This window comes from Eubalaena glacialis, chromosome 9 (genome assembly GCF_028564815.1).
Source record: "Eubalaena glacialis isolate mEubGla1 chromosome 9, mEubGla1.1.hap2.+ XY, whole genome shotgun sequence".
In the NCBI taxonomy this organism is placed as follows: domain Eukaryota; kingdom Metazoa; phylum Chordata; class Mammalia; order Artiodactyla; family Balaenidae; genus Eubalaena; species Eubalaena glacialis.
The window spans coordinates 98,170,615-98,198,120 of record NC_083724.1 but is presented as its reverse complement, the minus strand read 5'-3'; the positions used below and the strand labels follow the sequence as shown (position 1 = coordinate 98,198,120).

Genomic DNA, 27,506 nt, shown 5'->3' with positions numbered 1-27,506 from the left:
AGTTGCCCCGCAGCATGTGGGATCTTAGTTCCCCAACCAGGGATTGAACCCACGTCCCCTGCATTGGAAGGCAGATTCTTAACCACTGGACCACCAGTGAAGTCCCAAAATGTTTTGATTAACTGATTCTTCTGGTTAATTGATAGTTAGATTTGTGGTGCTTTGAAATTTCTTGAGCAAAGGTTACCCTTAAACATGAAGTCCATATTTCTAATGCTACAGTCCTTGTTAGTTGCGTTAGGCTCAACTTGATTGATCTGGACAGGTTTTTTTCATACCATACAATTATTTATTAGTATTATTTATAGAGCTGTGCAGCCATCACCACAGTTTTGTAGCATTTTCATCATCCCAAAAAGAAACCCAGTATCCATTAGCATTCATGCACCATTTTCCCCTCAATATCCCACCATCCTCTGGCAAACATAAATCTATTTTCTGTCTCTGGGTGTGCCCACTCTGGACATTTTCTATAAATGGAATCATACAATATGTGGTCTTGTGTGTCTGGCTTCTGTGACTTAGCACTAAGGGTCATTCATGTTATAGCATGTATGCGTGCTCCATTCCTTTATATTGCTAAATAATAATCCATTATATGGATATACCACATTTGTTGATTCATTCACAGTTGATCAGCATTTGGGTTATTTCCACTTTTTGGTTGTTGTGAATAATGTTGCTATGAATGTTTGTGTGCAAGTTTTTGTGGGCATGTTTTCATTTCTTTTTTATTTCATCTTGTCTACCAAATATAGGAATTGAATGTTCGAAAAGTTACATTATCTACAGATAAAAACAAGTACGGCATTCGCCTAAGGGCAGAACCAGATCACATGGTCCTGGGGAAGCGTCTGAAGGGAGCCTTCAAGATGGTGATGACATCCATCAAGCAGCTGAGCAGTGAGGAGCTAGAGCAGTTCCAGGAGAGTGGTGGGTATCTGTTTTATTGGGGGCACCATTTGTGTCCTCAACCTGATGGGTGTCTCATACTTAAGCTCTCATACTTAGGCTCCTCTTTGATTTCTACTGTCACAGCCTTTTCTTAAATAAGAACTTTTTTTTTCTGTTCATAAAAATATTTATTATGAATAATTCTGATAATTTAAAAAAAGTAAAAAAAAGTAAAGAGAATAAAAATGACCCATAACCGATCACCCATCCATTTAATGTAGATTGAGTGCCTACTGTCTGGTATTTGTTATGTTAGGTGCTGGAGTGCTATTAAAATTCTGATTTATATAATTACAGCTTTACAAAATGGAAATCACATTATAATTTTAAATTTCACATTTTTCACTCATATATTTTTACATTTTATGTTATTTTGTTTTTATTTATATTTTTATTTTGCATTTTCACTTTACGTTATAAACATTTCTGTGTGTTATTAGTCTTTAAAATGCTGTTTCAGTAAGTGCTGAAAAAATTTTCCTTCCTGTGGATACCGGATAGTGTCTTTAACCAGTCTCTTATTGTTGGTGCTTTAGGTTGTTTCCATTCTTTTAATAGTATAACTAATATTTCAGTGAATATTTTCACATGTAAGTGTTTTGTGGAATTGATTCCTTTTGGCTAGATTTCTAGATAGAAATTACTGAGTCAGAGGGGTGGACCTTAAGTTACCATTGAACTCTATAAATGCTAATGTGGGCCTAGAAAAATCTACCCTAGTGAGAGAGCAGAACCCCCTGAGATTCACCAGCCAGTGGTATAGAGTGTTATTGTTATCAGATGTTGCTTGTAGAGAAAAAGATGGTGACTTTTTAGAGGTGCCAGAATGAAGACTGGAAGATATTCAAAAGAAAAAAGTTATGTTTTAATATTAATTCAAAATTTAAATTTAAATTTTAAAATACTTAAGTATTTTTAGAGAAAGGGATTTAGCATTGAGGTTTGGGGCTTCTTGCGAAGGAGGGTCAGAATTTATCATAGTTTCTCTAAAATATCTAGAATACTTAATGTTGGTCTCAGTTGAGCAAGACTGGAGTCATTCATTCAGCAAATATTTTTTAAGGCCCTTCTGTTTGGTTGGCACTGGGAACATAGAGTTAAATAAGGCAGACATTGTCCTTACCCTCATGGTGCTGGCAGACACTAAAGATTTATGGACATAATCATAGTTTTGATAAGTACACTGAAGGAAATCTTTAGGGAGCTTTTCCAGGTGCCCAGGAGTTCTCAGCTCTGCCATGATTAGAATCATATGTGGTCTAATTATGGCCACTTGACATCCTATAGCAGTCCTAGGGCATGAGTTGTTTGATTGTTAGAGTTCCCTCTGAAGTTGAAAATCATAAGCATGGAAGTGTCATGAGGAAAGACTTAAGGATTCAGAAATCAGATGGGTAGTTATGGAAATTGGGGGAAATGTCCCTAAGATTCCCCAAAGTTTTAGGTAAAAATTATAAAACATAAGAGGCTAGCAACTAAAAGTTGAGTCAGTACTAATTTAACTTGATTTGTTAAATTAACAAAATTAATCAAAGGATCAGCCTTCAAGTCACAAATCTTAAGTTGTTTCACCAGTTAGCCAAAATATTAAAAATTCCTCAAATAAACCTTATTTGAAATGGAAAGCCTACAGTTTCTAAGCTGTAGTTTCTGAATGGACTGTTCTGCATTGATGGAAAGCAAAGTAGTTTTCAGAATGCAGTGACATAAAGTGAAAATGACAGCCAGTTGCTCAAAGACCAAGAAGAGCATTTGTGAGTTACCATAGTAGGCTTTCCTGAAGATGGGAACTGCCATCCTTAGCTGTTTATACATTCTGCCTACCATGAATAGGCATGATGCTCAGAACTTCACATTGTCTACCTCTTTTCACCCTCACTGCACTCTGATAGGCAGATAATAGAACACCAGGGTCCTACAACCAGTGAGTGGTGGGCCTAAGTCCAGTTTGACTCTACAGACTGTGCTTTCTTCATTATAGCATGCTTTCTCCATCATAAACATGCTTGCTCATGTTTATGATGGAGATTCGTTGCCTTCTGGCACGTGTCTTTGGACCTGGGAGCTTATATACAACAGTAGATATTAGTGGTGATTTAAGTGTCCTCAGGATAGCTTGGTGCAGTCTAAAGAAAGTTTGTCTCATCCTTGACCTCAACAATGACATGAGTCCAGAGGACATGATCTCTTGAAGACTGTGTAGCTTGATTATATGAAGGTTTTATTAAAGAGTGGCAAAATATATTGGTAGCAGGGCAGCTTGAGGAGTGGGGTACTGATTGAGTAACAGTGGCAGTTGTTTCCCCAATAGGGACCATTGTTGTGGAAGGCCATGAATTGCATGAAGAAGATATCCGCCTCATGTACACCTTTGATCAGGCAACAGGTGGAACGACACAGTTTGAAGCACACTCAGATGCTCAGGTATTTTTCTGGTCCCTAGAATATTTCTTTACCAAAAGATAAGAACATAAGAGGAGAAAACATTTACCTATGCCTCTCCTGACAGTATTGGCAGCTTGTCTCAGGGTAAAATAAACCAGTTATTTATTTTAGATTGGTCTTATTAAACTTCTCTATTATAACTTCTTGACATATGCATTTCTTTAATGAATACATAAATAGATATTTTGTGACTTTATGCATGCAGTTGTCCTAAGTGTTGGGTCATACAAAAATGAGTAAGATGTAATCCCACCCTTCAAGGAATGAGTCTGTCATGGAGATAGAAAAGTAAGTCAATTCTTATTACTCTACTTGATAAGTTATCTAGTAGAAATAAGTGCTCCTATTTGAAGTCTGGGGTAGCAGTGGGGGTGGTTAGAGAGCACCCCTTGAAGAGGATGTACAAGCAGTTTTGCATTCTGGGGTCTGTGTTTTTTTGTTGTAATGGATCACAGCATCTCTCTTCACTCTTGACCGGTCTTCTCCAGGCAGATAGGTTGTAAGGTCTCCATTGTGAGAGTGAGGGACCTGCTGGAGTCCCTCTGTGCTTAATATGCCACATACAGGGGAAGACGGGGAGTACCTCATATGAGGCAAGCCAGCCTCCTCGAGCCTTTACACAGGGTTGTTTTGGTTTTTTTTTGGCATGCCATGTGGCTTACGGGATCTTAATTCCCCGACCAGGGATTGAACCCAGATCCCCAGGAGTGAAAGCACTGAGTCCTAACCACTGGACCACCAGGGAATTCCCATACACAGAGTCTTAAATATGATGTAGACAGAACTCCATGTGGGCAGACAGTGGTAAGGAGCCAAAGGTGAGGAAACTAGGAAAGAAGGAATTGCGGCCAGGGAAGGAGATTTGTAAACAGTGAGAGGGTGTAGTCCTTTCTGATTACAGCCAAATTAGAGAGTCCTGAAGTCGTCTATACTTGAGGAAGTGTTGTCTGTGATGCTTCTGAGTTTCTTGACATGATTTGTGTATTGTGGGCCATGGTTGCCCTGCCATGACACATTATCCATTTCCAGTTTGCCTCCTGTGCCTTCATGAAGTGGAGCAAGTTTGTTAACTTCTCTGATTGAGTGTCCTCAAAAACGTAAATGGGGATGATGCCTAATTTATACGTATATTCCCCTCTTATAATAGAAGTGACACTGTCATTATTACCACATCATCATTGACAGCCTTTATGACCAATGAGATAAAAAAGTAGATAAAGTTGACAAGAAGGTGGCAATTTAAACTAAACCATATAAAAAAGTATGGTGGCCCATTGTAGAAATTGTGTCTTGAATCACACCAACAAACCAAAGAATAGAGTCATGGTTAAAGAAAACAACAGAGATGGCTGCTTTGAGCTCTTCAGTCCACTTGTTTGTGGTGGATCCATTGTGAAAAGTTGTGCTGCTGTAAGAGCTTCATGATTGGTGATTTTATTTATTAGAAGAGTTGATATTATTCATTAGATAGACAAAAAGCAGAGTTACATGAGAGACTCTCTTGAAAGTCGGTCTCAGGACATCTCCTGTGAGCAGCACCCTACAGAAGAAAAATGAAAAGTCTCACCTTTCTCCAGAGATGAAAGAATAGCTGTTTACAAAGGAGGACCCAAACATAAAGAAACTACGTTAATTTTGTCTTTGGCTCAGTTGTGTGACTAAATAGTGCTGCATTATAGACTTCTGAGAATTTAAACACCATTTTGCTGAGTTTGAAAGAACCGTTTTTCTATATTTGATTGTCATGTGTGCACCATTCATTCCTACAGGCTTTGGTTCTCTTAGACGTCACCCCTGACCAGTCAATGGTGGATGAAGGAGTGGCTCGGGAAGTCATCAATCGTATCCAGAAACTTCGAAAAAAGGTCAGCTTGTCAGATTAAGAACAAGCTACTGTTTTGGAGTTTTGTTTTGGTTTTTTGTTTGGTATTTGTTTTGGTTTTAGGGGAGGAGAGGAGAGGCAGGTAATATAAGCCATAGTAATTCATTAATGATGATTAGTTACTGATCTGTGGTCCATTCAGATTGTACTCTTTAGGAAAGGTAGGCCACTTCCTTTCTCTCCTTGTTCACTCCCAAGCTGGATGTGGCTCTTTTGTTTCTCTGATCAGAAGCTTTCAGCTAACATGTGCTCCTTGTCCTCCTTTTTCAGTTCTTTAGGGCTTCCACAAAACCATCTTCTGGATAGATAGTCCTCCTGACTGGCACATAAGGTCATCAGAGCTGACAGCGAGTGTCTCTGAGGAAGGGCAGAGATGCAGTCAGTGTGGAAGGACTCCTAGCTCAGGGAGAGATTGTTGGATCTGGACAGAGTGAAGTGGTTCTTCCTCATTCAGAAGTTGGGAGCCAGGACAGGTGCACAGAACATATTGCCTGCCCCTACTGGGTGAGAGGGCCAGGGAGCTTCTGTCCCAAGGAGGACTCCCACAAGTCCTCCTCCTCTGGCCAGGTTTCTGAGACCTGTAGTTCAGGGTCTGAGGTGGCCACTCCAGCAGATAATGGGATACTTGTAACCTCTGTCTCAGTTCAGAGCTTTATGAGTTGTTACTTGATCACTCCTTTTTTCAGAGAATTGGTCAGGATACTGTACCCTTCCATAATGATTCAGTGTGGGATCGTCAGCCCTGTTTAACAGCGCCTTACATTTTAATTGACAAATGTGCTTCCCTTTTAAATTTTCTCCATGTGCTTTCAGTGCAATCTGGTTCCAACTGATGAAATAACAGTTTATTATAAAGCAAAATCTGAGGGAAAGTATCTGAATAATGTTATCAAAAGCCACACAGAGTTCATATTTGCCACCATAAAGTCTCCTTTAAAACCATATCCAGTTCCTACATCAGATGAAATCCTTATTCAAGAAAAAATGCAGGTGAGTTCTGAGTTCTGTTGAACATTAAGAGATTTGGGATTAGATTTTATGTTAAGTTTATGTAGTTATATCTTGATGTTCTGTCCCCCGGTAGCAACTAGTATAGTACACAGTCCTGAAGTATTGCTGTGGAGATAGTGAGTAGAGTCCAGAAGAGAAAAAAAGGAAATTAGAGCTGTTCTCTTTGGGAAGGTAACTAGGATATACATAAGAATTGCCAGGTTAGATGACTGTATGGTGCTGTTTTATCTAAAACTATAAAAGTCAGTATTGTGGATTCTGGTGCTTACTGTTAAACATAAAGAGCAATTGACTTGAAAAGCAGTTTACTTTTATGGTAGTAGGTTATACATAAAAATACAATTTCATTTCCTGTTCATACATTTTAGATGTAACTCTGAAAATCTGACCAAGGCATGAAAGGTATTGGTCAGTAATTCAGAAGTATGTCTGATAAAAATTCTTTTCTATATCAGTTAGTCATTTATTCAGTCATATGTTCCTTGTCTTGTTCTACTTTGTATGGGACAAATGGAATAGAAAAGCAGGACCTGAATGTGACTGTCTTTTCAGTGGCACAAGTTACAAGATGGATTCATTTTCTATTTTGCATGTTTTTTAAGGAACAAGGAAAAAAGAGGGGAAAAATTGTAGCTCTTCACTGTTTTAGTGTTGAGATTGAATATGCTCTCAGAATTGTATAGAGCTCTTATTCGACACTGTGGTCAGATGCTACAGTTACCCGGTCACATATTCTCATGTGCTTAGTTAAAAGGGTCTGACCTGGAAATTACACTCACCAGAGGATCTTCCATGCCTGGCCCTGCTTGTGCATATGTCAATCTTAACATTTGTACAGATGGCAGTGAGCAAGGTAAGAGTGAACTCCATTGTTTGTATTTTATTTTTTAATTAAGCCTATGAATGTTTTTAAGGCTATTACAAGAGAATTGGTAAAATTGGATAACTTTTTCTTTCTGATTGTCATCAAAATGAATCCACAAAAGTAAGTGATTGAACTAGCACTTCTAGAAAGATGGAGTAGACATACTTTTCCCTATTCCTCCCACAAAGTACAGCTAAACACCCCAGACATGATATATAAAAACAAGCATAAGAAGACTCTTAATGGTGGAGGGAAGAAGGCAGACCAACTAGGGATCTTGGGAACAAGTAAGAAAACAGTGGAGAGTTCCCTGGTTTTTCTTTTTGCTTCATGTATCCCAGCCTTGGAGCTGAAGAAGCTGGCAACCTGGAAATGCCAATGGGCATGGATGTAAATACCCCAACAAAATCCTGCTTTCTGCAGGTGGGACCAGGAGAGTGGCAACCTAGCAAGACAAAAAAACTTCCAGACAGTAACTGCTCTACTCCACCCAAGCAAGACAGAAGAAACTAGGCTCTACTACCATTCACACCAGCAAAAGCCAAGTGGGGAACCTAGACCTTTGCCAGGCTGAGGACCCTCAAGCCCTCACTGCCATGGTGGTGTCAAAGAAGACCAAGCAGTGAGCTGGGACTTTCATCCTATCTGGGTGATAACAAGCTCTTTTGCCCAGTAGTGTCATTGTAGACCACGTGGAGAGCCTAAACTTCTATCCCCATCAGGCAGTAACAAGGCATCCCTTCCCCTCACCACTGCCCAGCAGTAGTGAGGCCACATATCCCACCACCCTGTCAAGATGTCAGTGAAGGCCACATGGGGAGCAGTAAGGAGGCATTCCTACTCTTTGTGGCCAGGGGAGGTATTAGTGGAGGTCTAGAGGAGAGCAGGAACTCCTTTCTTGGATCACCTTACCCCTCACCACACTCCCCACCCCCGCCCCAGAAGTAACAAGGAGTCCTGACCTCAGTGTCAATGCAAGCTAAATAGGGAACCCGGACTTCTCTCACTAAGCAGTGATGAAGCAGTGTTCCCTTTCCCTCGCCAGTATAATGTCAAACAAAGTCAACTAAAATAGAGGATGTAAATAAGAACCAGAGTCTCATAATGCCTAACATGTCCAGGTTTTAATTGAAAATTACTCATTATACCAAGAACTGGGAGATCTTAAACTGAATAAAAAACGTCAGTCAATACATAGGAACATTAACATGATAGAAATGTTGACATTATCTGACAGAATGTAAAGCAGCCATAATAAAAATGCTTCACAGAGCAATTACAAACACAATAGAAACAAGTGAAAAATAGCCTCAGCAAACAAGTAAAAGATATAAAGAATAGAATTAAAATATTAGAACTGGTAAATACAAGAATTAAAATACAAAAACTCAGTGGGATGGGCTCAACAACAGAATAGAAGAGATAGGAAAGAATCCATAAACAGGGAGAAATAACAATAGAAACTACCCATTCTGAATAACAGAGTTAAAAACAGAAAAGCTGAAAAAAATGAACAGAGCCTGAAGGATCTGTGAGATAATAACAAAAGTTTAATATTCTTGTCACTGCATTCTGGAAGGAAGAGAAGAAAGGACAGGACTGAAAAAGTATTCAAAGAAATAATGTCTGAAAACTTCCTAAATTTGGCGAAACACATAAACCTACAAATTCAAGAAGCTAAGAAAACACCATACAGGATAAATCCAAAATAATTCGCATCAGGCATAACATAGTAAAACTTCTGAAAACTTAAGGCAAAGAAAACATCTTGAAAGCAGTGACAGAGATGTTGCAATACCTAACTTCTAGGGGAAAAACAATTTGAATCATACTGGATTTCTCATTAGAAATCAGTAGAGGTCAGAAGATGAATGGACAACATTTCTCAAATGCTAAAAGATGAGTATTGTCAACCCACAATTTTATATCAAGCAAAAATATCTTTCAGGGTAAAGGGATAATCAAGACATTCTCAAATGAAGGGAAACTAAAAGAATTTGTTACTAGCAAGACTTACTCTAAAAGAATAGCTAGAGGAAATTCTTAAAACAGAAAATGATAAAAGAGGAAATCTAGGGACATCAGAACAGAGGGGAAAAAAATTGAAAGAGTCAAAATATAGATAAATTCAACAGACTTTACTTCTTGAATTTTTAAAATTATGTTTGATGGTTGCAACAAAAACTAAAACCTCTAAATGCATATGCAAGGAATATTCAAGATAGTTATAAATAGGGAAGAGCAAAGGGATGTAAAGGGAGTTAAGATTTCTACACTTCTCTCAGACTGGTAAAATGTCAGCACCAGTGGTTATGTATATATAGTGTACCACCTAATGCAACCACTATAAAAGCCTACACTAAAAGATACATACAAAAACACTAAGCAAATAAAAATGGAATTCTAGAATATGTTCAAGTATCCCACAGGAAGCATGGAAAAAGAAAGTAGAACAAATACAAAGCAGAAAATAAAATGGAAGGCTTAAACTTAACATCAGTAATTACACTAAATGTAAATGGTGTAAATACATCAATTAATAGAGATTGGCAGAGTGATAAAAACACATTACCCAGCTTTTTGCTGTGTACAAGAAAGTCCTTAAATATAACAAAATAGGTAGGTTGAGAGTAAAAGGCTAGAATAGGATATACCATGCAAGCATTACTCAAAGAAAGCAGGGTGTCTGTGTTCATTTCAATGAGTACACTTTATAGCAAAGAAAATTACCAATGATATTAAATAATGATGTAATGTCAACCCAAAGGAAAATATAATGATCCTAAAGGTATATGTACCTAACAACAGAGCTGCTTAAATACGTAAAACAAAAACTGTTAGACCTTGAACGAGAACAGAAAAATTCTTAATTATAGTTTGAGAGAACAGTTAGACAGAAAATCAGAATCTAATCAGTATTTATGGAACACCCCACCTAACAGCAGCAGACTACACATACTATTCAAGTTCCCATTTACCAAGGTATATTATAGCCTAGGCCTTAAAATAAACCTAATCAAATTAAAGAGTTGAAATCATATAGAGTATGTTCTCTGACCACAATGGAATCAAACTATAAATCAATAACAGAAAGGTAAAAGCAAAATCTCAGGACATTTGAAAGCTAAAAAACATACTTCTAAATAATCCATGATCGGGGAAAAAGTGTTAAGGAAAAACAAATGCGTAAAACTGAAGGAAAAGGAAAATACAGTATCAAAATATGTGGATTACAGCTAATTTGTATCTCTGAAGACTAACATTAGAAAAGAAGAAAGTTTCAATCAATAATCTAAGTTCCAACCTCAAGAATCTAAAAAAACAAAGTAAGCAGAAAGAAGGAAAATAAAAATAAGAGCAGAAATCAAAGCAATTGAAAATAGAACAATAAAGATAATAAAACAAAAAATGTGGTTCTTTGAAAAAATTAATAAAATCAATAAACCTCTAGTGAGACTGACATAGAACCAAAGAAAACACTATTTACCAATATCAAGAATAAAATAGTGGGCTTCCCTGGTGGCGCAGTGGTTGAGAATCTGCCTGCTAATGCAGGGGACACGGGTTCGAGCCCTGGTCTGGGAAGATCCCACGTGCCACGGGGCAATTAGGCCCATGAGCCACAACTACTGAGCCTGTGCATCTGGAGCCTGTGCTCCGCAATAAGAGAGGCCGCGATAGTGAGAGGCCCACGCACCGCGATGAAGAGTGGTCCCCGCTTGCCGCAACTAGAGAAAGCCCTAGCACAGAAACGAAGACCCAACACAGCCAAAACTAAATAAATAAATAAAAATTTAAAAAAAGGAATAAAATAGTAAAAGTTTACTGTACATCAAAAAAAAAAAAGAATAAAATAGGACATCAGTACAGACTGCAGAAATCAAAAAGATAAGCAAATACTGTGAATAACTCTCTACACATAAATTTGACAACTTGGATGAAATGAACCAGTTTCTCAAAAAGCACAAACTGCCTCAACTCACTCATATGAAATAGATAATTTCAGTAGCCCTATAGCTATTAAGGAGATTGAATTCATAATTTTAAAACTCCCTAGAAAATTTGATTTTCTAGTTGAGTTTAATGCCATCACTGATGGTGTTGCACAATACAGATGTCCATCAAAAAGGGACACAGACATATTCATAAAGTCGGTTCCTCATACCAGTTAAAAGTAATGAAATGTATCTCTATGTATAAATTTTTCTATATTTAAAAAACATTTTCAATGAAAAAAGCAAGTTTCACAAATATACAATAGCGAGCATTCATGTAAATTTTTTTTTTTTTTTTTAATTTATTTATTTATCTTTGGCTGCATTGGGTCTTCATTGCTGTGCGTGGGCTTTCTCTAGTTGCAGCGAGCAGTGGCTTCTCCTGTTGGGGAGCACGGGCTCAGTAGTTGTGGCTCACGGGCTCCAGAACGCAGGCCCAGTAGTTGTGGCACACGGATTAGTTGCTCCGCGGCATGTGGGATCTTCCCGGACCAGGGCTCGAACCCGTGTTCCCTGCATTGGCAGGCGGATTCCCAACCACTGCGCCACCAGGGAAGCCCGTAAATTTTAAAAATACATCATCACACATTGTTTATAAACATATAGAATTATGAAATATGAGAACATGGACTTGAAAAACAAAGTTCATAATAAGTCTTGGGAAAGGGAGGAAGGGAAACTGAGGAAAAAAATAAAAGAGATGGCAATTTTTAAAAAATAATGAAACTCTCAAGAAATCCGGATCCAAATGGTTTTGCTAGAGAATTCAACCAGACTTTAAAAGAATAAACACCAGTTCTACACAGATCTTCCAGAAAATAGAAGAGGAAGGAACACTCCCTAACTCACTTTATTCCATAATAAAGTATTGACACCAAAACCAGATACAAACAATACCAAAAAAAGAAAACTACAAATATCTCTCATGCATATAAATGTACAATTCTTACCAAAAAATCATGAAATCGAATATAGCAGTATATACAAAGAATTATGTATCATAACACATGAGGTTTATTCCAAGGTTACAAGGCTGGTTCAGTATTCAAAAACCAATCAGTATAATCTACCATATTAACAGATTAAAAGCTTATAAGATTATACCAGTTAGAAAAAGCATTTGACAAAATTCTGTGTTCATTCATGATAAAAAACTGTCAGAAGAATAGGGAGAGGAACTTCATCAACTTGATAATGAGCATATGTAAAAAACCTATAGTTAACATTATACTTAATTGGAAGAGATTGAATGTCTTCTGTGTAAGATCAGAACCAAGGCAAGGATACCTGTTCTCATTACTCTTATTCAGCATTGCATTAGAAGTTCTTGCCAGTAGAATGAGGCAAGAAAAGAAAAAAAAGAACAGAAAAGAAAAGGCATGCAGATCAGAAGGGAAACAATAAAACTGTTTCTATTTGAAGGTGACATGATTGCCTACATAGAAAATTGCAAGGAATCTACAGACTGAGATGTATCCTGGAACCCCTCCGTTGCTTTGCCCACCAGCACTGTTACCAGCTATTCCCAGGATGTTTGTGTATCCATTTGGACCTGTGATGATACCTCGGGCAATACGTGGTCCTCTACACTGCTGCACAAGTTCAGTGATGTGTGGCATGTGAGCTGGTCCATCATTGCCAACATTCTGCCTGTCTTAGGTGGAGACAGGTGATCCTGTGGAAGGAATTAGTCGCAGGAACAGAGGATGTGCATAAGAAATGTCAACAGGGCCAGGGTTTTTTGTCAGCTTTAGTCGCAGAAGGCCAACAGAATGAGCAGTGACAAAACAGTTGGGGCCTAGCTCCCCCATCTGCTGACTTAAATACTGCTCCTTTCTGGACCAACTGACCAAACAACTAGGAAGAGCTCACAACTCCAACAAAATTATTTTCCCAGGATTGATTTCAAATGCAACCACAATTTATCATCTACATCAACATGATGTGATATGGTTTGTAATTTACTGTCTGACTGAAAGCATTCATGTTATGAGGAAAAAACTACAAATGATCTTTATATTATTTTAAAGTATTTTGGCTAGTTTTATATACCATTTGAGTTTAAACTTTAATTGGGAAGGTTTGTTTCCAAAGTAATTGAATAAAATCATATTACTTTTTAAAAAATCATATTGCTTATAAAAAGAAAAAGTTTTTCACCAAATTCACAGGATATAAGATAAACATACAAAAATTAATTTTTTTATTCTAGCAATGAACACATGGAGAATGAAATTTAAAATGTAATACCATTTACAGTTGCTCAAAAAGATGCTTTGGTATAAATCTAATAAAACAGGTACAGGACTTTTATGCCAAAAACTACAAAATAATGATGAAAAAATCAAAGATCAAGATAAATGGAGAGGGGCTTCCCTGGTGGTGCAGTGGTTAAGAATCTGCCTGCCAGTGCAGGGGACACGGGCTCAAGCCCTGGTCTGGGAAGATCCCACATGCCGCAGAGCAACTGAACCCACGCGCCACAACTACTGAGCCTGCCCTCTAGAGCCCATGAGCCACAACTACTGAGCCCACGTGCCACAACTACTGAAGCCCACGTGCCACAACTACTGAAGCCCACGTGCCTAGAGCCTGTGCTCCGCAACAAGAGACGTCACCGCAATGAGAAGCCCGCGCACTGCAACAAAGAGTAGCCCCCGCTCGCCACAACTAGAGACAGCCTGCGTGCAGCAACGAGGACCCAAGGCAGCCAAAAATAAATAAATAAATAAATAAATTTAAATAAATAAATAAATGGAGAGACATGCCGTAATCATGGGTTGGAAAATTCAATATAATAAATGTGTCAGTTCTCCCCCAGTTAATATATAAGTTTAACTCAGTCTTGTCAAATCTCAGCAATATTTTGTTGTAGATATAGCCAGATTTTCTTGAAAGAGAAAAAAAATGGTTAAAACACTTTTGAAAAATAAGAATATAGTGGGAGAAATCACTCTACCCAACTTCAAGACTTATCTGAAGACTTGTGTGGCATGAGCATAGAATAGACACAAAAATCATTGTCACAGATACAGAATACAGAAATAGACTCACAATAGACCACAAAATGTGGCCAGATGATTTTTGAGAAAGGAGCAAAAGCAACTTCATTGAGTAGTCTTCATTATATGGTACTAGGCAGTTAGATATCCACATGCAAAAAAATGTCCTAGACCTAAGTGTTACACCTTCTACAAAAACTAACTTTAAAGGGATCACAGACTTGCTTCCCTGGTGGCTCAGTGGTTAAGAATCCACCTGCTAATGCAGGGGACACGGGTTCTAGCCCTGGTGCAGGAAGGTCCCACATGCCGCAGAGCAGCTAAGCCCGTGCGCCACAACTACTGAAGCCCGCGCACCTAGAGCCCGTGCTCTGCAACAAGAGAAGCCACCTCAATGAGAAGCCTGCATACCGCAACGAAGAGTAGCCCCCACTCCCACAACTAGAGAAAGCCCACGTGCAGCAACGAAGACCCAATGCAGTCAGAAATAAATAAATAAAATAAATAAATTTATTAAAAAAAAAACATAAAACATTTAGGAAAAAAACAGAAAATTTTTAGAATTCAGGATTAGGCAGAGAGTTTTTAAGACTTTATACCAAAAGTCCAATCCATAAAAAGAAAAACTGATAAATTGAACTTCTTCAAAATTTTAAATTCTGCTTTGTAAAAGATCCTGTGAAAAGGATGAAAAAACAAGCTACAGACTAGAAGATCTTTGCAAACTGCATATCCAACAAAGGATGTATCTAGAATATATGAAGAAGTCTCAAAACTCAACAGTTTTTTTTAGATCTAATTAGAAAAAGGGAAAAGACATTTACCAAAGAAAATATACAAATGATGTGTTCCCCTTGACTTTTTATTCAAATTTAACTTTTTTTTTCTTCAGTTTCACTTATATTTTTGGCTTTTTAGGTGGAGTACTACTTCTGGAAAATCCAAAAGGAGATAATAGGTTGGACCTTTTAAAGCTGAAGAGTGTTGTTACTAGCATTTTTGGTGTAAAAAATACAGAGCTGGCTGTCTTCCATGGTGAAACAGGTATGTAGAAAGTCAAAAGATATTCATCTATGTCCTTTGACACGAGATTGATCATTGAGGATCTTAATTTGGTAACATAACCTTTGCCTTTTTCCTGACTCTGAGTCAGGGCCAGCCTCTACAGTAGTGCCTGCCTGCAAGTGTCTCTTTGTGCCTTCTTTGTGTGATATGGCTGAAAGAACACTGGACTTACTAGGAGATGAAGGTTCTAATCCTACCGTTTCCTGTTAGCCATGTGATGCATTCTAGGCTTCAGAGACGTCCCTGTTGTGTTTTAACTTTATTAAACATAGTGTCTGCATCTTGCTAAATCCAGATTCTCAATGAGACAAGCCTAAATAAAATTTTAAAGAATTATAAGTACATTTCCTCCCACTGTCATGGGTTGAATTGTGACATCACCACCCAATCCCCCACCTCTACCCCAAGATGTGTTGAAGTCCTTATCTTTACCCCCAGTACCATCTAATGTGACCTTCTTTGGAAATAGGTTCATTGCAGATATAATTAGTTAAGGTAATACTGGAGTAGGGTGGGCACTACTCTAATATGACTGGTGTCCTTATAAGAAGAGGGCCATGTGAAGACATAAACAAACAGGGAGAAGGCTATGTGGTGACAAAGGCAGAAATTGGAATTAGGCAAACCTGCAAGCCAAGAAACACCAAAGATTGCTGGGAACATCCAGAAACTAGGAAGAGGAAAAGAAGGATTCCCTTACAGGCTTCAGAGGGAGCATGGCCCTACTGACACCTTGATTTTGGACTTCTCAACTACAGAGAACTGTGAGACAATAAATTTCTGTTGTTTTACGCCGTCCCACCCACCCCACCCCACCTCCCTCCCCAGTTTGTGATTCTTCCATTAGACAAAGGAAACTAATACACTCAACAAACCTGAATGTTCATTTTCAGAAACTTTTAAATATCAATAGCTTAAAAGAAGAAATCTAAATGGCCAATAAATAAAGGGAAAATTGCTGAACCTCAATAGGAAAAACCACAATGAGGTACTATCACATGCAACCGAATTGGCAAAAACTAGAAAAATTTCACAATATCAGATGTCAGGGATATTATGTAATAGGAACTGTCATTCCCTGTTGGATCGTAAATTGATAGAAACACTGTGGACAGCCATTTGCTGTTTTATCTGTTAAGGGCTGGATAAGGGAAGCAAACATGATGTGGGGAAACTGAGGAAGTTAAGGTTTGGAAGACAGATGGTTCACTGGGGGCTCTGAGAAAAATCTCTGACCAGGATCCACCAAGGGGAGCTGGTAAGTAAGTCAGTGGACAGCTTGGATCTCTATCTCAAGTCACTGTAGAATAAGAAGCAAGGACATACTGGAACTCACATATGTCTAGCTCATTGTCCCCTCTGACCCAGCAGGCGGCAGCCTGTGAAAGCTGAGTAATGCCTGAGCCCCACCTTAACCTTTAGTGGCATAGTGGCTGTAACTCATCTTCTACCCTAAGCGATGTTTAATTGTATATAAATGAAATTACACTATGTGTGTTCTGTGTGTCTTGCTCTTTTCCACGTATGTTCATTAGTCAATTTATCTTCTGATCATAATTATCTTTTTTTAATATAAGTGTTCTTTTCATGGTAAAGTTTAGGATTCTGATATAAGAGGAAATTTTAAAAGGAGCTATAATATGGAGGAAAAATACTAAAAGGGGAAAAAACAATTTGCCTTATAAATTATGAATATTATGCTATTTTGCAACATTAAGATTTCCTACTATTTGCATGTCATTAAAGCCTGATTTTATAGAAAAGACAGTATCCTTTGATAAATAGAAATAAAGTGGAAAGCATCACTGTAAAGATACATGATAGTTTAATAATTAAATAGGAAAAAGTGAATGACTTCAGCTCTGAACTTTCCCCCTGAAAGAATGATTTTTTTGTTGTTATTTTTAGAAATAAAAAACCAAACCAACTTACTGAGTCTTTGTGGAAAAACACTTTGTGTGGCTGCAGGATCAACTCCCTCTGTGGTCGACAGTCCTAGTACTCTTCTCTGTCAGTATATCAACCTACAGCTCTTGAATGCAGACCCACAAGGTACGTGCCTCCCCCAGCTGTGAACACCCTCAGCAGGCAGGTTATGGTGTGCTAGATGTTAAGATTTCCTTTAATGTTCAATATCTCTGATTTATATGGATTTTTTAAGTCAGCTTCAACTTAGTAATTTAAAATGCAGACTCCAACACTTCTTTGGGGAATACTCACGGCTTGTTTCTTTTGGTGTATTTATGTAGAAACACCCCTCCATCTGACATGGTCAGGAAATGAGGTAGATTGGTTAGGTAAAAATTACAGCTAAATGAAGCTGAACTGTTTAAATGTCAGAACATTGTAGTCTTAAATTTTGCCTTCTTTTTTTCTTGGAAAATGTTCTGAGAACTGTTGTACATATCCATGCCTTAATCAACAGACTAGATAGATACATATTTTTCCTTGATATTTTAGGGTCCTCATTGTGCACATTTATTACTGTCTTCAGGCTCTTCATTTGACTGTTTACTGAATATCTCTTCCCTAAACTACTGGGCTTTTATACTAGTTGTTTTTTCTTCTTCCCTTTCTCCTTTCCCCCTGTGAAATATTTAAGACTGTTTCTGCAGACTGTACAATTAATCCCACTCTTGCTCTTGTACCCACTGCTGGCTTTCAAAGCCTTTAGCTCTACCCATTAGAACTGTCTACTCACTACCTCCATTAGGGATCCACTAGCTAGAGGGTGAACTCTCAGGATTTAATCCATTTTGGGTTTTTTTTTTTTTCTGTAGAGTGTTTAATGGGAACAGTAGGCACTCTCCTGCTTGAAAATCCACTAGGGCAGAATGGGCTGACCCACCAAGGTCTTCTGTATGAAACAGCCAAGGTGTTTGGCCTTCGGAGCAGGAAGCTAAAACTGTTTTTGAATGAGGCTCAAACAGAAGGTGAGGAGATTATAGAACATGCTAATTGTTTTTCATTTTTGTTTTTATTTTATTGAAAAGAGATTGTGATGCCATCAGTTATATGTGTAAGAGATAGTACTATTATCTTTTTTTCTTCTTTTGCTCTTTCTCCAGAAATTTGCCATACTATAAATGTTAAAATAATAATAATTAAAAGGATGATATGTATAAAATAGATAATAAGAAAAAAAATAATTAAAAGGATGATTACTTTTTTGCTTTGGAAATAATCTAAAAATTATATTGGTATATTAAAATACATGCTTCTAGGTAAATTAGCTTATTTACTGGTCCTAAAATTGTCCTCTTCCCCGAGAATCAAAATGATCACTGTATTTTAAAATAACAGCTTGAAGGAAACATAACTGACATTGTACTTCCTCCTTTACACCTTATAAAGCATACCTTTTCTCAGTGAGCTGCATAAAAATGTGAAGAGCTAGGTCATTAGTTGACATATTCTCCATTCCATAATTCAGAAAACAGAGAGTCAGGATAAGGCACAGGCTAGTGTCTTCGAGGATATGTTTTCTCTTTCTCCCACTTATATCATCCACTTCTGTGATTTCAGCTTCTGTGGCTGTTCTGACAACTTCTCTAGTGACATTTTAGCCCTCCCCCGAGTTCTGTTCTATATTCGATTCCCTATTACACATGGGTGTTCATTTTAATGCTGCTGCCACTGGAATCATTTCCTCAAACAGCTTCCCCTGATGGGATCTGGGTTTTTCTGTTTATAGCCATCCTTCTTGTCATCCCAACTCATAAACCTTTTACCATTTCATCCTTTTATTTATTCAGCCTAAAGCCTGGGATTTATTGGACTTTCTGAGTCAAGATTTGTGTCTCCTAGCACTGGTGGAAAGTTGCTAGGCATTATCTTTTCCAAAGTTAGTCTTTTAATTTTCTGCTGTTTGAATATGCTGTGCCTGGTTATAAATTTTTTGGTATAATGCATTATTCATCTCTGTTACAGAGTTTTGATTTCTAGCATTTCCTTTTAATTCTTAGAATTTCCATCTTTCTGCTTACATTACCCATCTGTTCTTGCATGTTGTCCACCCTTTCTATTAGTGTCCTTAACATTAATCCCAGTTATTTTCAATTCCCAATCTGATAATTTCAAAATCTCTGCCATATCTGAGTCTGGTTGTGTTGCTTGCTTTGTCTCTTCCTACTGTGTTTTTTCCTTTTTAGAATGCCTTGTAGTATTTGGTTGATAGCAGTACATGATGTACTGGGGAAAAGAAACTGAGGTAAATAGGCCTTTATGGTAAGGTTTTATGTTTATCTGGCTAGGAGTTACGCTGTGTTTATTGTTTACTGTTGCTGTAGGTTCCAGAGGCTCAAATTTCCTTCTGTTGTCTTATGGTTTCCCTAGAGATTCCTTTTTAAATATGGTCGGAGCTTTGCCCATTCTTTCAGCTGTAATGCCCTATTATCATACAGGAGCCCATATGATGTTGTAGTAAAGTATGGGGGGAGGAGAAGTGGGGGAAGTGTTCTATAATTTTATGATTAGTTCTCAGTCTTTAGTAAACCTGTGCCTCTGGGCTGTGACCCTCACAGGTGTTACTCAGCTTTAAAATTTTTCCTCTTTAGGTAAGAAAGGAAGGTAAAGGGGGCTAGAGGTGGGTATTTCCCTTTCCCTGGGTCAGTTAGGCTTTGGTTAAAAAGAAAAAAAAATAGTTACTGGTGAGGAAGAACTTCTGCCATTTTACTGGGAATTTTTTTCTAGAAGCCTTGTACCTTTTTTGTCCTCATTTCCTCCATTACTGCCACCTTTTGTATTCAGTTCATTTTTTGCAGTTTACTGTTTTGTTTTTTTACTTCCTCTTGTGTATTTTTTAAGATATTAGTGTTTACCATGGGGATTACAATTAGCATCCTAAATTTATAACAATTTGACTTGAATTGATACCAGTTTGACTTCAATAACATACAAAAACTCTGCTTCTGTACAGCTCTGCCCCCGTTTATATTCTTTTCAGAAATTATATCTTCATAATTATGTTCCCCAAAGCATAAGTTCTTAACTGTGTTTTATGTATTTACTTTTTTTTTTTTAATTAATTAATTTATTTTTGGCTGTGTTGGGTCTTCGTTTCTGTGCGAGGGCTTTCTCTAGTTGTGGCAAGTGGGGGCCACTCTTCATCGCGGTGCGCGGGCCTCTCACTATCGCGTCCTCTCCTGTTGCGGAGCACAGGCTCTAGACACGCAGGCTCAGTAGTTGTGGCTCACGGGTCTAGTTGCTCCGTGGCATGTGGGATCTTCCCAGACCAGGGCTCGAACCCGTGTCCCCTGCATTAGCAGGCTGATTCTCAACCACTGCACCACCAGGGAAGCCCCCTATGTATTTACTTTTAAATCATGTAGAAAACAAAAAGTGGAGTTAAAAATAAAAAATGCAACAACAATATGGCTTTGACTTACTGTCTAGCATCCTTTCATTACAACCTGAAGGATCCCTTTAGCATTTCTTGGAGGGCAGTTCTAGCAGTAATGAACTCCCTCAACTTTCTGTTTGTTTGGGAATGTCTTAATTGCTCCTTAATTTGTGAAGAAAAATTAAGAAGAAAAAAATCTGTTTTGCAAAATGGAGAATTCTTTGTTGATAGTTTTTTCTTTCAGCACTTTAAATATGTGGTCCCACTGCCTTCTGGCTCTCATGGTTTCTGATTAGAAATTAATCTTTTAATCTTATTGAGTATCCTGGTATTTTGCTTCTCTCTTGCTGCGTTCAAGATTTGGTCATTATTTCTTCAAATATTCTTTATATTCTTTTCTTCCTGAAATTCCCATAGTGTGTATGTTGGTCCACTTGGCCTGTGTCTCAGACGCCTCTTAGGCTCTGTCCACTTTTCTTCATTCTCTTTTCTTTCTTCTCCTTCAGACTGGATGATTTCAAATGTCCTATCTTCGAGTTCACTGTTTCTTCTGTATGCTAAATTATGCTGTTAAGCTTCTCTAGTGACTTCTTAATTTCAGTTATTGTACTTTTCAGCTCCAGAATTTCTGTTTAGTTCCTTTTATAATTTCTCTGTTGATATTCTCATTTTGTTGATGCATTGTTTTCTTGGCTTGTTCTTTGTATGTGGTTTCCATTGACCTTTCCATTAGTCGGTTATTTTCCATTTAAGACAGTTGATTTAGAGTCTGTCTAGTAAGTCCAAGTATCTGCGCTTCCTCAGGGACAGATTCTGTTAATTATTTTTTCCTGTGAATGGGCCATACTTTCCTATATCTTTGTATGCCTTGTAATTTTTTTTGTCTTTGAAAACTGGATATTTGAATGTGGTGACTCTGGAAATCAGGTTCTCTTCCCCAGGGTTTGCTGTGTTTGATGGTTGAGGGCTACAGTCTTCTGTTTGTTTATGACTTTTCCAAACTATTTTTACGAAGACTGTATTCCTGGTTGTATGTAGTCCCTGAAGTCTCTGTTCCTTTAGTTTATGTTCAGCTATTATTTTGACAAGAGATTTCCTTGACCTCCAGGAACTAAAAATTTAAAAACAAAATACCTACTTCTCCCAGTCTTTAAAGATTGGCTCTGTTCTGGTCCACTCCTTCAGCTCAGCCAGGCTGTTTACAGTTCTGCCTCAGGCTTCTCTTCCTGTTTTCACTGAGCCCTGAAGATCAGCCACGTTTGGCCAAAAAAGCTTTTTACCTTTATCAGAATCAAATGCTTAGGGTCTTCTCAGGTCTTTCTGTGTATGCATACTGCTCTGGGCATGAATGTGGCTTTCTAAATTATTCAGCATACAGAGGCACTTTTTAATGCCCTAATTGCCCAAACTTTTCCTCCCAGGCCTTAAGCAATCCATTGCCTGTCTCATCCATAATCTTTTGCCCCAGGCAGCCGTGGGTTTTTTGTTTGCCTTTGGTTTTCATGCAGTGCCCATCACTTTTCCACCCTGAGTGAGTTCCAAGTAGGCAAAACAGAGACAAGCACCTTATGTAAGCCCTTCAAGTAGCTCCCAGACAGGTTAGAACAAATGCAATACTTTTGCTCTCTTCCTCCTGGAACTAGGAACCAGGGTCCCACACTGGAAACTCGGGCTACTGTCTTTAAGCCCACCACCAAGCTAGGAAGGAGCTGGTAAAGCACAAGTAAAAACACAGATCTTTCCTGCCATTTTCAAGTTGCCTTTTCTTTGATTCAACATTCACTTGGTTGCTGTAAACGTTTGATTGCTTTCTAGAGTTCTGACAAAGTTGATTCTGGCTGGCTGTTTCGTGATGTTTCAGTTGATGTCCACTTTAAGGGAACATTTCTTTAATTCTTTGGGGACACTGTCTACCCTGGCCCACTTTAAACTCAATTATTTTGGGCCACAGAGAGTGTTTAGAAAGTTCTGGCCCCAGTCATGCAAGGGGCCAGAATTCTCATGGGGACATGTTCTGTCTATCTCTCCCCAAACCAAGGCTAAGTGGGACAAGTCTCTATATTGGTTTACTGTGACTGGTGCAATAAATTACCAAAAACTGGGTGGCCTGAGACAACAGAAATGTATTCTCTCACGGATCTGGAGGCCAGAAGTCTGAAATCAGGGTGTCAGCAGGACTGTATTCTCTAGGGGAGAATTTGTTCTTTGCCTCTTCCAGCTACTGGTGGTTCCAGGCATCCTTGTGGCTACATCACTTTGATCTCTGCCTCATTGCCACCTCTTCTGTCTGTTTCTCCTTTTTCCAAAAAAGGTAACAGTCACAGTTTCCAGGAATTAAAGCATGGTCATATCTTTTGGGAGGCCATTATTAAACCCATAACCTTCTCTTAACTGTTTTTCTCTGTGGTGAAGGATCTTTTTGAAATTTACCCTTTTGCCATGGGCTCCTTATTTGAGGTCTCAGTTTTTTGAGAGGGGTTTCATTGGACTCCCCAGTTTGTGTAGACCCTAGGCTTTTTCTTCTCTCACTTTCATAGCCTATTAGTGCCAAATCTTTAAGCCTCCAGGCCCACCAGAAAATCTTAATGTTCAGCTACCTCTTGGGATTCATGATATTTTGGACTCTGTGGATTTCTCTCATTTTCTTCCCTTGCTCAGCTGTTTTTTCTTTAATTTTTAAAAAAAATTTTTTTTAATTAATGTTTTATATTGTACTTTAACATTTTCTGCTACATTATTAAAAGCGAAAGCCTTCTTTTCCACTTGCATTTCTCTCTTTAATGAAGCACATTTATTGTACTTGAGATTTATTTTCAATAACTCTCCTTTGTCTTTTTACCCCTCACTAGTTTTAGGGCCTCATCATCTAATGAGACAGCCTGTCTGCAGGCTATATTCTTCCACCAAGATTGTCTTCATGCACATTCCTCCCTTGATGATGTTCCCCTGCTTGGATCCCCCAAGGCTCACCATTATCTAATGCTTCAGAATCCTTAGCTTTACACATAAAATCCTTCCTGTTCTGGTCCTTATCTGTCTTTCCAGTTATGTCCATGAAGCTTTCATTCTATCAGAAGGCTTTTTTCACTCTCCTTCCAACACACTTGGCTCTTTCATTATGGTTTGGTAGTCAACATCAACAAGTAGGTGTAGCTTCCTGTTTTGATAACCTTGTGTGAACCTTCAAAGACATTCTTAACTTCTTTTTCTTAGCCCTCAAATCCATTGGTCACCAAGTGCAGTTGAGCAGTGAAAATGAAGAAGTGTCATCATTTTTACTTGTTCTATGCAAGTGTAGGTACCTGGTTGAAACTGATCAAGGATAGAATCACATCCATGTGAATTACATATTAGTACTACTACCTATGATTCACAAACCAGATCTTACCTATAATGTCTTATTACCTTCTTTTTGCTCTGTAAGGTTGACTGGGCAAGTTTAGTAGGTAAAAGCTTGAAAGTTAACTTATTCACCCAAGATGATCGAGAAACCTGGTATTCTTTCCAATCCAGTATCTTTTCCCAATCTGATATCTCTTGCCTCATTTTCATTGTATTCTTCCTCTCAAGATTATCTTTCATAAAATATTAATAATTTGGTAAATTAGAAGGGTCTCATAAGGCTTACAGTTTTAGAAACTCACTGATGCCTTCTTGCTTGTTCCACTAGATTCTAATATCTTCTCCAGCTCCTGTAGTTATCTATTAAGGAGGCAGCTTTTGAGAGTATTTTCTTATCCAGGGTTCCTGTTAGGACAGGAGCCATTTTTAGAGAAAGTTGGTCCTTCCCTTTGAATTCAGATCTGGCTAGAAGCAAAATGCCCCACAGTAGGCAGAGAACTTTTTAAAATTTTCTCCTTCCTTCCTTCCTCCCCTCCTTCCTTCCTTCCTTCCTTCCTCCCTCTTTCTTTCCTTTCTCTTTCCTTCCTCCCTTCCCTCCTTCCTTCCTTCCTTTCCCTTCTTCTTCTCCCACCACTGCCCCACTCTTTTTCTGAGCTTTAATATATGCAGTGTGTTTTGATCTATAGTATTTGTGTTATACTTTTGGATGCTCAAATTTTTTTTAGCTTTAGCTGTATTGGCTCCTGTGTTTTTTGACCTGAGTCTTTAGTCTTTGATAAATTCTTGCTTTCTGACATTGCAAGCTGTCCTAGGTTTATCATGTATACTCTTTCTTCCCCAAACATGGAAACGACTGCTGTTTTTCCTGTTATAGGGTGTTAATATTTAGGAACCACAAATCTGAGCTGCTTGCTTAGCATTGCTTCTAGGCCTTTTCTGAAGACATAGGAAATATTGTCTGGGTGGGAGTGTGGGGACATCTTGGGCAGTACTCAGAGTTAGTTAGGTTAAGGGCACAGTCCTCCAGAAGTCTGCCCAAAACTTCTAACCCCAAGTATAAGGAATTAGGCTCCAACTACAAGCTCAGACAAAAGAGTTCGCACAAGACCATTGTCACTTCTGGCACCAACTGCAAGTTCAGAGGGTTTCCAAAAGTCACCCTCAGGTATGATAATTTGCTAGCAGGATTCACAGAACTTGTGGAAGCTATTGTACTCATGACTACATTTATTATAGGGAAAGGATAAAAACTAGAACCAGGCAAAGGGAAGAGATGCACAGGGCCAAATCTGGGAGGGGGTCCAAATATGTAACTTCAGATTATCTCTCCGCAAGGAGGCATGGACAGTGTTACCTTCTAGCCTCAATACATGACAGTAGTATGTACAGTGTATTACCAACCAGGGAAGTTCACCTGAGCCTTGGTTTCCAGAGTTTGTATTGAGGCTTCATTACATACGTATGATTGCTCATATGGTTGGTCTTTCTGGTGTAGCCAGCTCCACCCTGAGTCATCTCATTAGCATAAACCATCAGGTGTGTTCAGGGGCCTACAATAAATAACAAAAGATGCTCCTATCACTCAGGAAATCCCAGGGTTTCAGAAGTACCCCCAGTAGCTGGGACAAAGTTTAGGTTTCTCTTAAGGTGAGGCCGAATTTCTTACTACCCAGGCGGTTAACATATTTTTAATATTCATCCAGAATAGGTAGAAAAATGATTTCTTTAAAACTTCTTCTTTCCATTCTAGAAATTACGGAAGAAATCCCCATGAAGACTTTGAACACGAAGACTGTGTATGTTTCTGTATTACCGACTACAGGAGACTTCTAACATTCAGTTATCTGTGTGGTTCAGTCAACCTTTCCCTGGCATATACCTCTTCTCCCCTCCCTCCAACCCCGGACACACACACGGACACAGACATATTGATATTTCCTTCAGGTGCATGTATAATATACTGCTTTTGGTCTAAAATTGAAATGGAATTGATCAAGTGACTTGAGACTTCACAGTAATAGTCACACTTAACCGTAAACACCTATGTAGTCATGTTGAGGAAAAGTTACAGTGTTACCTCAGCACTACAGAGTATATTTCTATACTTGAATTTTTAAGTATAGAACATAGTAGTTGTTTAAATGGTATAGTGTGTGTGTGTGTGTGTGCGTGCACTTGTATATATATATATCTCTATCTATCTATCTATATATATATATATCATTCTATGGCCTTTTAAAACATTTGAAATCTCTTGAAGGAATGGACAGTGTTATATATTTTTGCTACCTGGATTTTCCTGGGTAATTTGATGGAATATTTTAAGTTTTAGTAAATCAGAACAATAAACTTTCTCACAGATAATAAACATGTTAGAAGTAATTCATTCTCCCATAGTTCAGTGAAACTTGGAATTTGCAATCTTTAAAGAACACAAAAACTTAATAGTGACTTCCATATTAAGACACTAGACTAAATATCTAATTTCACTTCTTCCCAAAATCCTGTGTCAAAGAAGCAGATGCCAAGACAAAATTAGATGTGCAAGAATTTATTGGGGGAAGCATACATGAAAGATAAAGGGGAGAGGGTAAAGACAAAGGTAGAGAGAGCCTTCAGGCAGAAATGACCTGACTTTGGACCCATGCCTTGCTCAGTCAGTGGCTGGGAGCAGCTGAGGGGGACCATGGCCTCAGCACAGATGGATCCATTGATCTGAAAATTTAGTAGCTAGAAGCTGTCAACCAACTATACTCCCTACATCAGATTCTCCTGAAAGGAGCTCTGAATGGTGCGTCTCTAGCTGCTAGAATAAACGCATTCAAATCCATACCCACAAAGTTGGAGGAAACCACACAAGATAACAAGTGTTGGCAAGGATCAGTGAAACTGGAACCCTTGTGCACTGTTGGCAGGAATGTAAAATGTTGCAGTCACTATGGGAAACAGTATAGAGGTTCCTCAAAAATTAGAAGTAGAACTACCATATGATCCAACAGTCAACTTCTGTGTACATATCCAAAAGAATTGAAAGCAGGGCCTTGAAAAGATATTTGCACACCCAGGTTCATTGCAGCATTATTCACAACAGCCAAGAGGTGGGGCAACCCAAATGTCTACTGAGGGATAAATGGATAAAGAAAATGTAATCTGTACATACAATTGAATATTATTCAGTCTTAAAAGAAAGAAGGATGAACCTTGAGGACATTAAGCAAAGTGAAATAAGCCAGTCACAAAAAGACAAATACTGTGTGTTCCACTTGTATGAGGTACCTAAAGTAGTCAAATTCATTGAAACAGAATGCAATGGTGGTTGCCAGGTGTTGCAGGGAAGGAGAAATGGGGAGTTGTTCAATGGGAATAGTTTTAGTTTTGCAAGTTTTGAAGAGTTCTAGAGGTCTTTTGCACAAAAATGTGAACATAGTTAACATACTAAACTTGATCCTTAAAAATAGCTAAGTTGGTAAATTTTATGTATCTTTTACCACAATTTTAAAAAAATTTTTGAATGTCAGAGGGACAGAAGCCAACCTGAAAGAGCTCCCAGTGGCCAAAGCTGGAACAGTTTGAACAAACATATAATGTAGTATTGAATTAAAAT

At 38.3% G+C, this 27,506-nt stretch overlaps 1 protein-coding gene across 3 annotated transcripts in view; it reads left to right on the top strand.

Annotated features, from left to right (window-relative positions):
• The window catches only part of IARS1 (isoleucyl-tRNA synthetase 1), an 81,750-nt gene extending 55,519 nt beyond the window's left edge, over positions 1-26,231 (top strand). For all 3 annotated transcript variants that reach the window (XM_061200605.1, XM_061200606.1, XM_061200604.1), the window contains 9 exons: positions 759-933; positions 3,266-3,378; positions 5,169-5,264; positions 6,095-6,271; positions 7,040-7,145; positions 15,073-15,198; positions 17,128-17,271; positions 18,000-18,152; positions 25,653-26,231. In XM_061200605.1, coding sequence (XP_061056588.1) covers positions 759-933; positions 3,266-3,378; positions 5,169-5,264; positions 6,095-6,271; positions 7,040-7,145; positions 15,073-15,198; positions 17,128-17,271; positions 18,000-18,152; positions 25,653-25,735 — 1,173 coding nt within the window. In that variant the 3' untranslated portion in view covers positions 25,736-26,231. The remainder of the gene's footprint in view (positions 1-758; positions 934-3,265; positions 3,379-5,168; positions 5,265-6,094; positions 6,272-7,039; positions 7,146-15,072; positions 15,199-17,127; positions 17,272-17,999; positions 18,153-25,652) is intronic.
• The last annotated feature ends 1,275 nt before the right edge of the window (positions 26,232-27,506 follow it).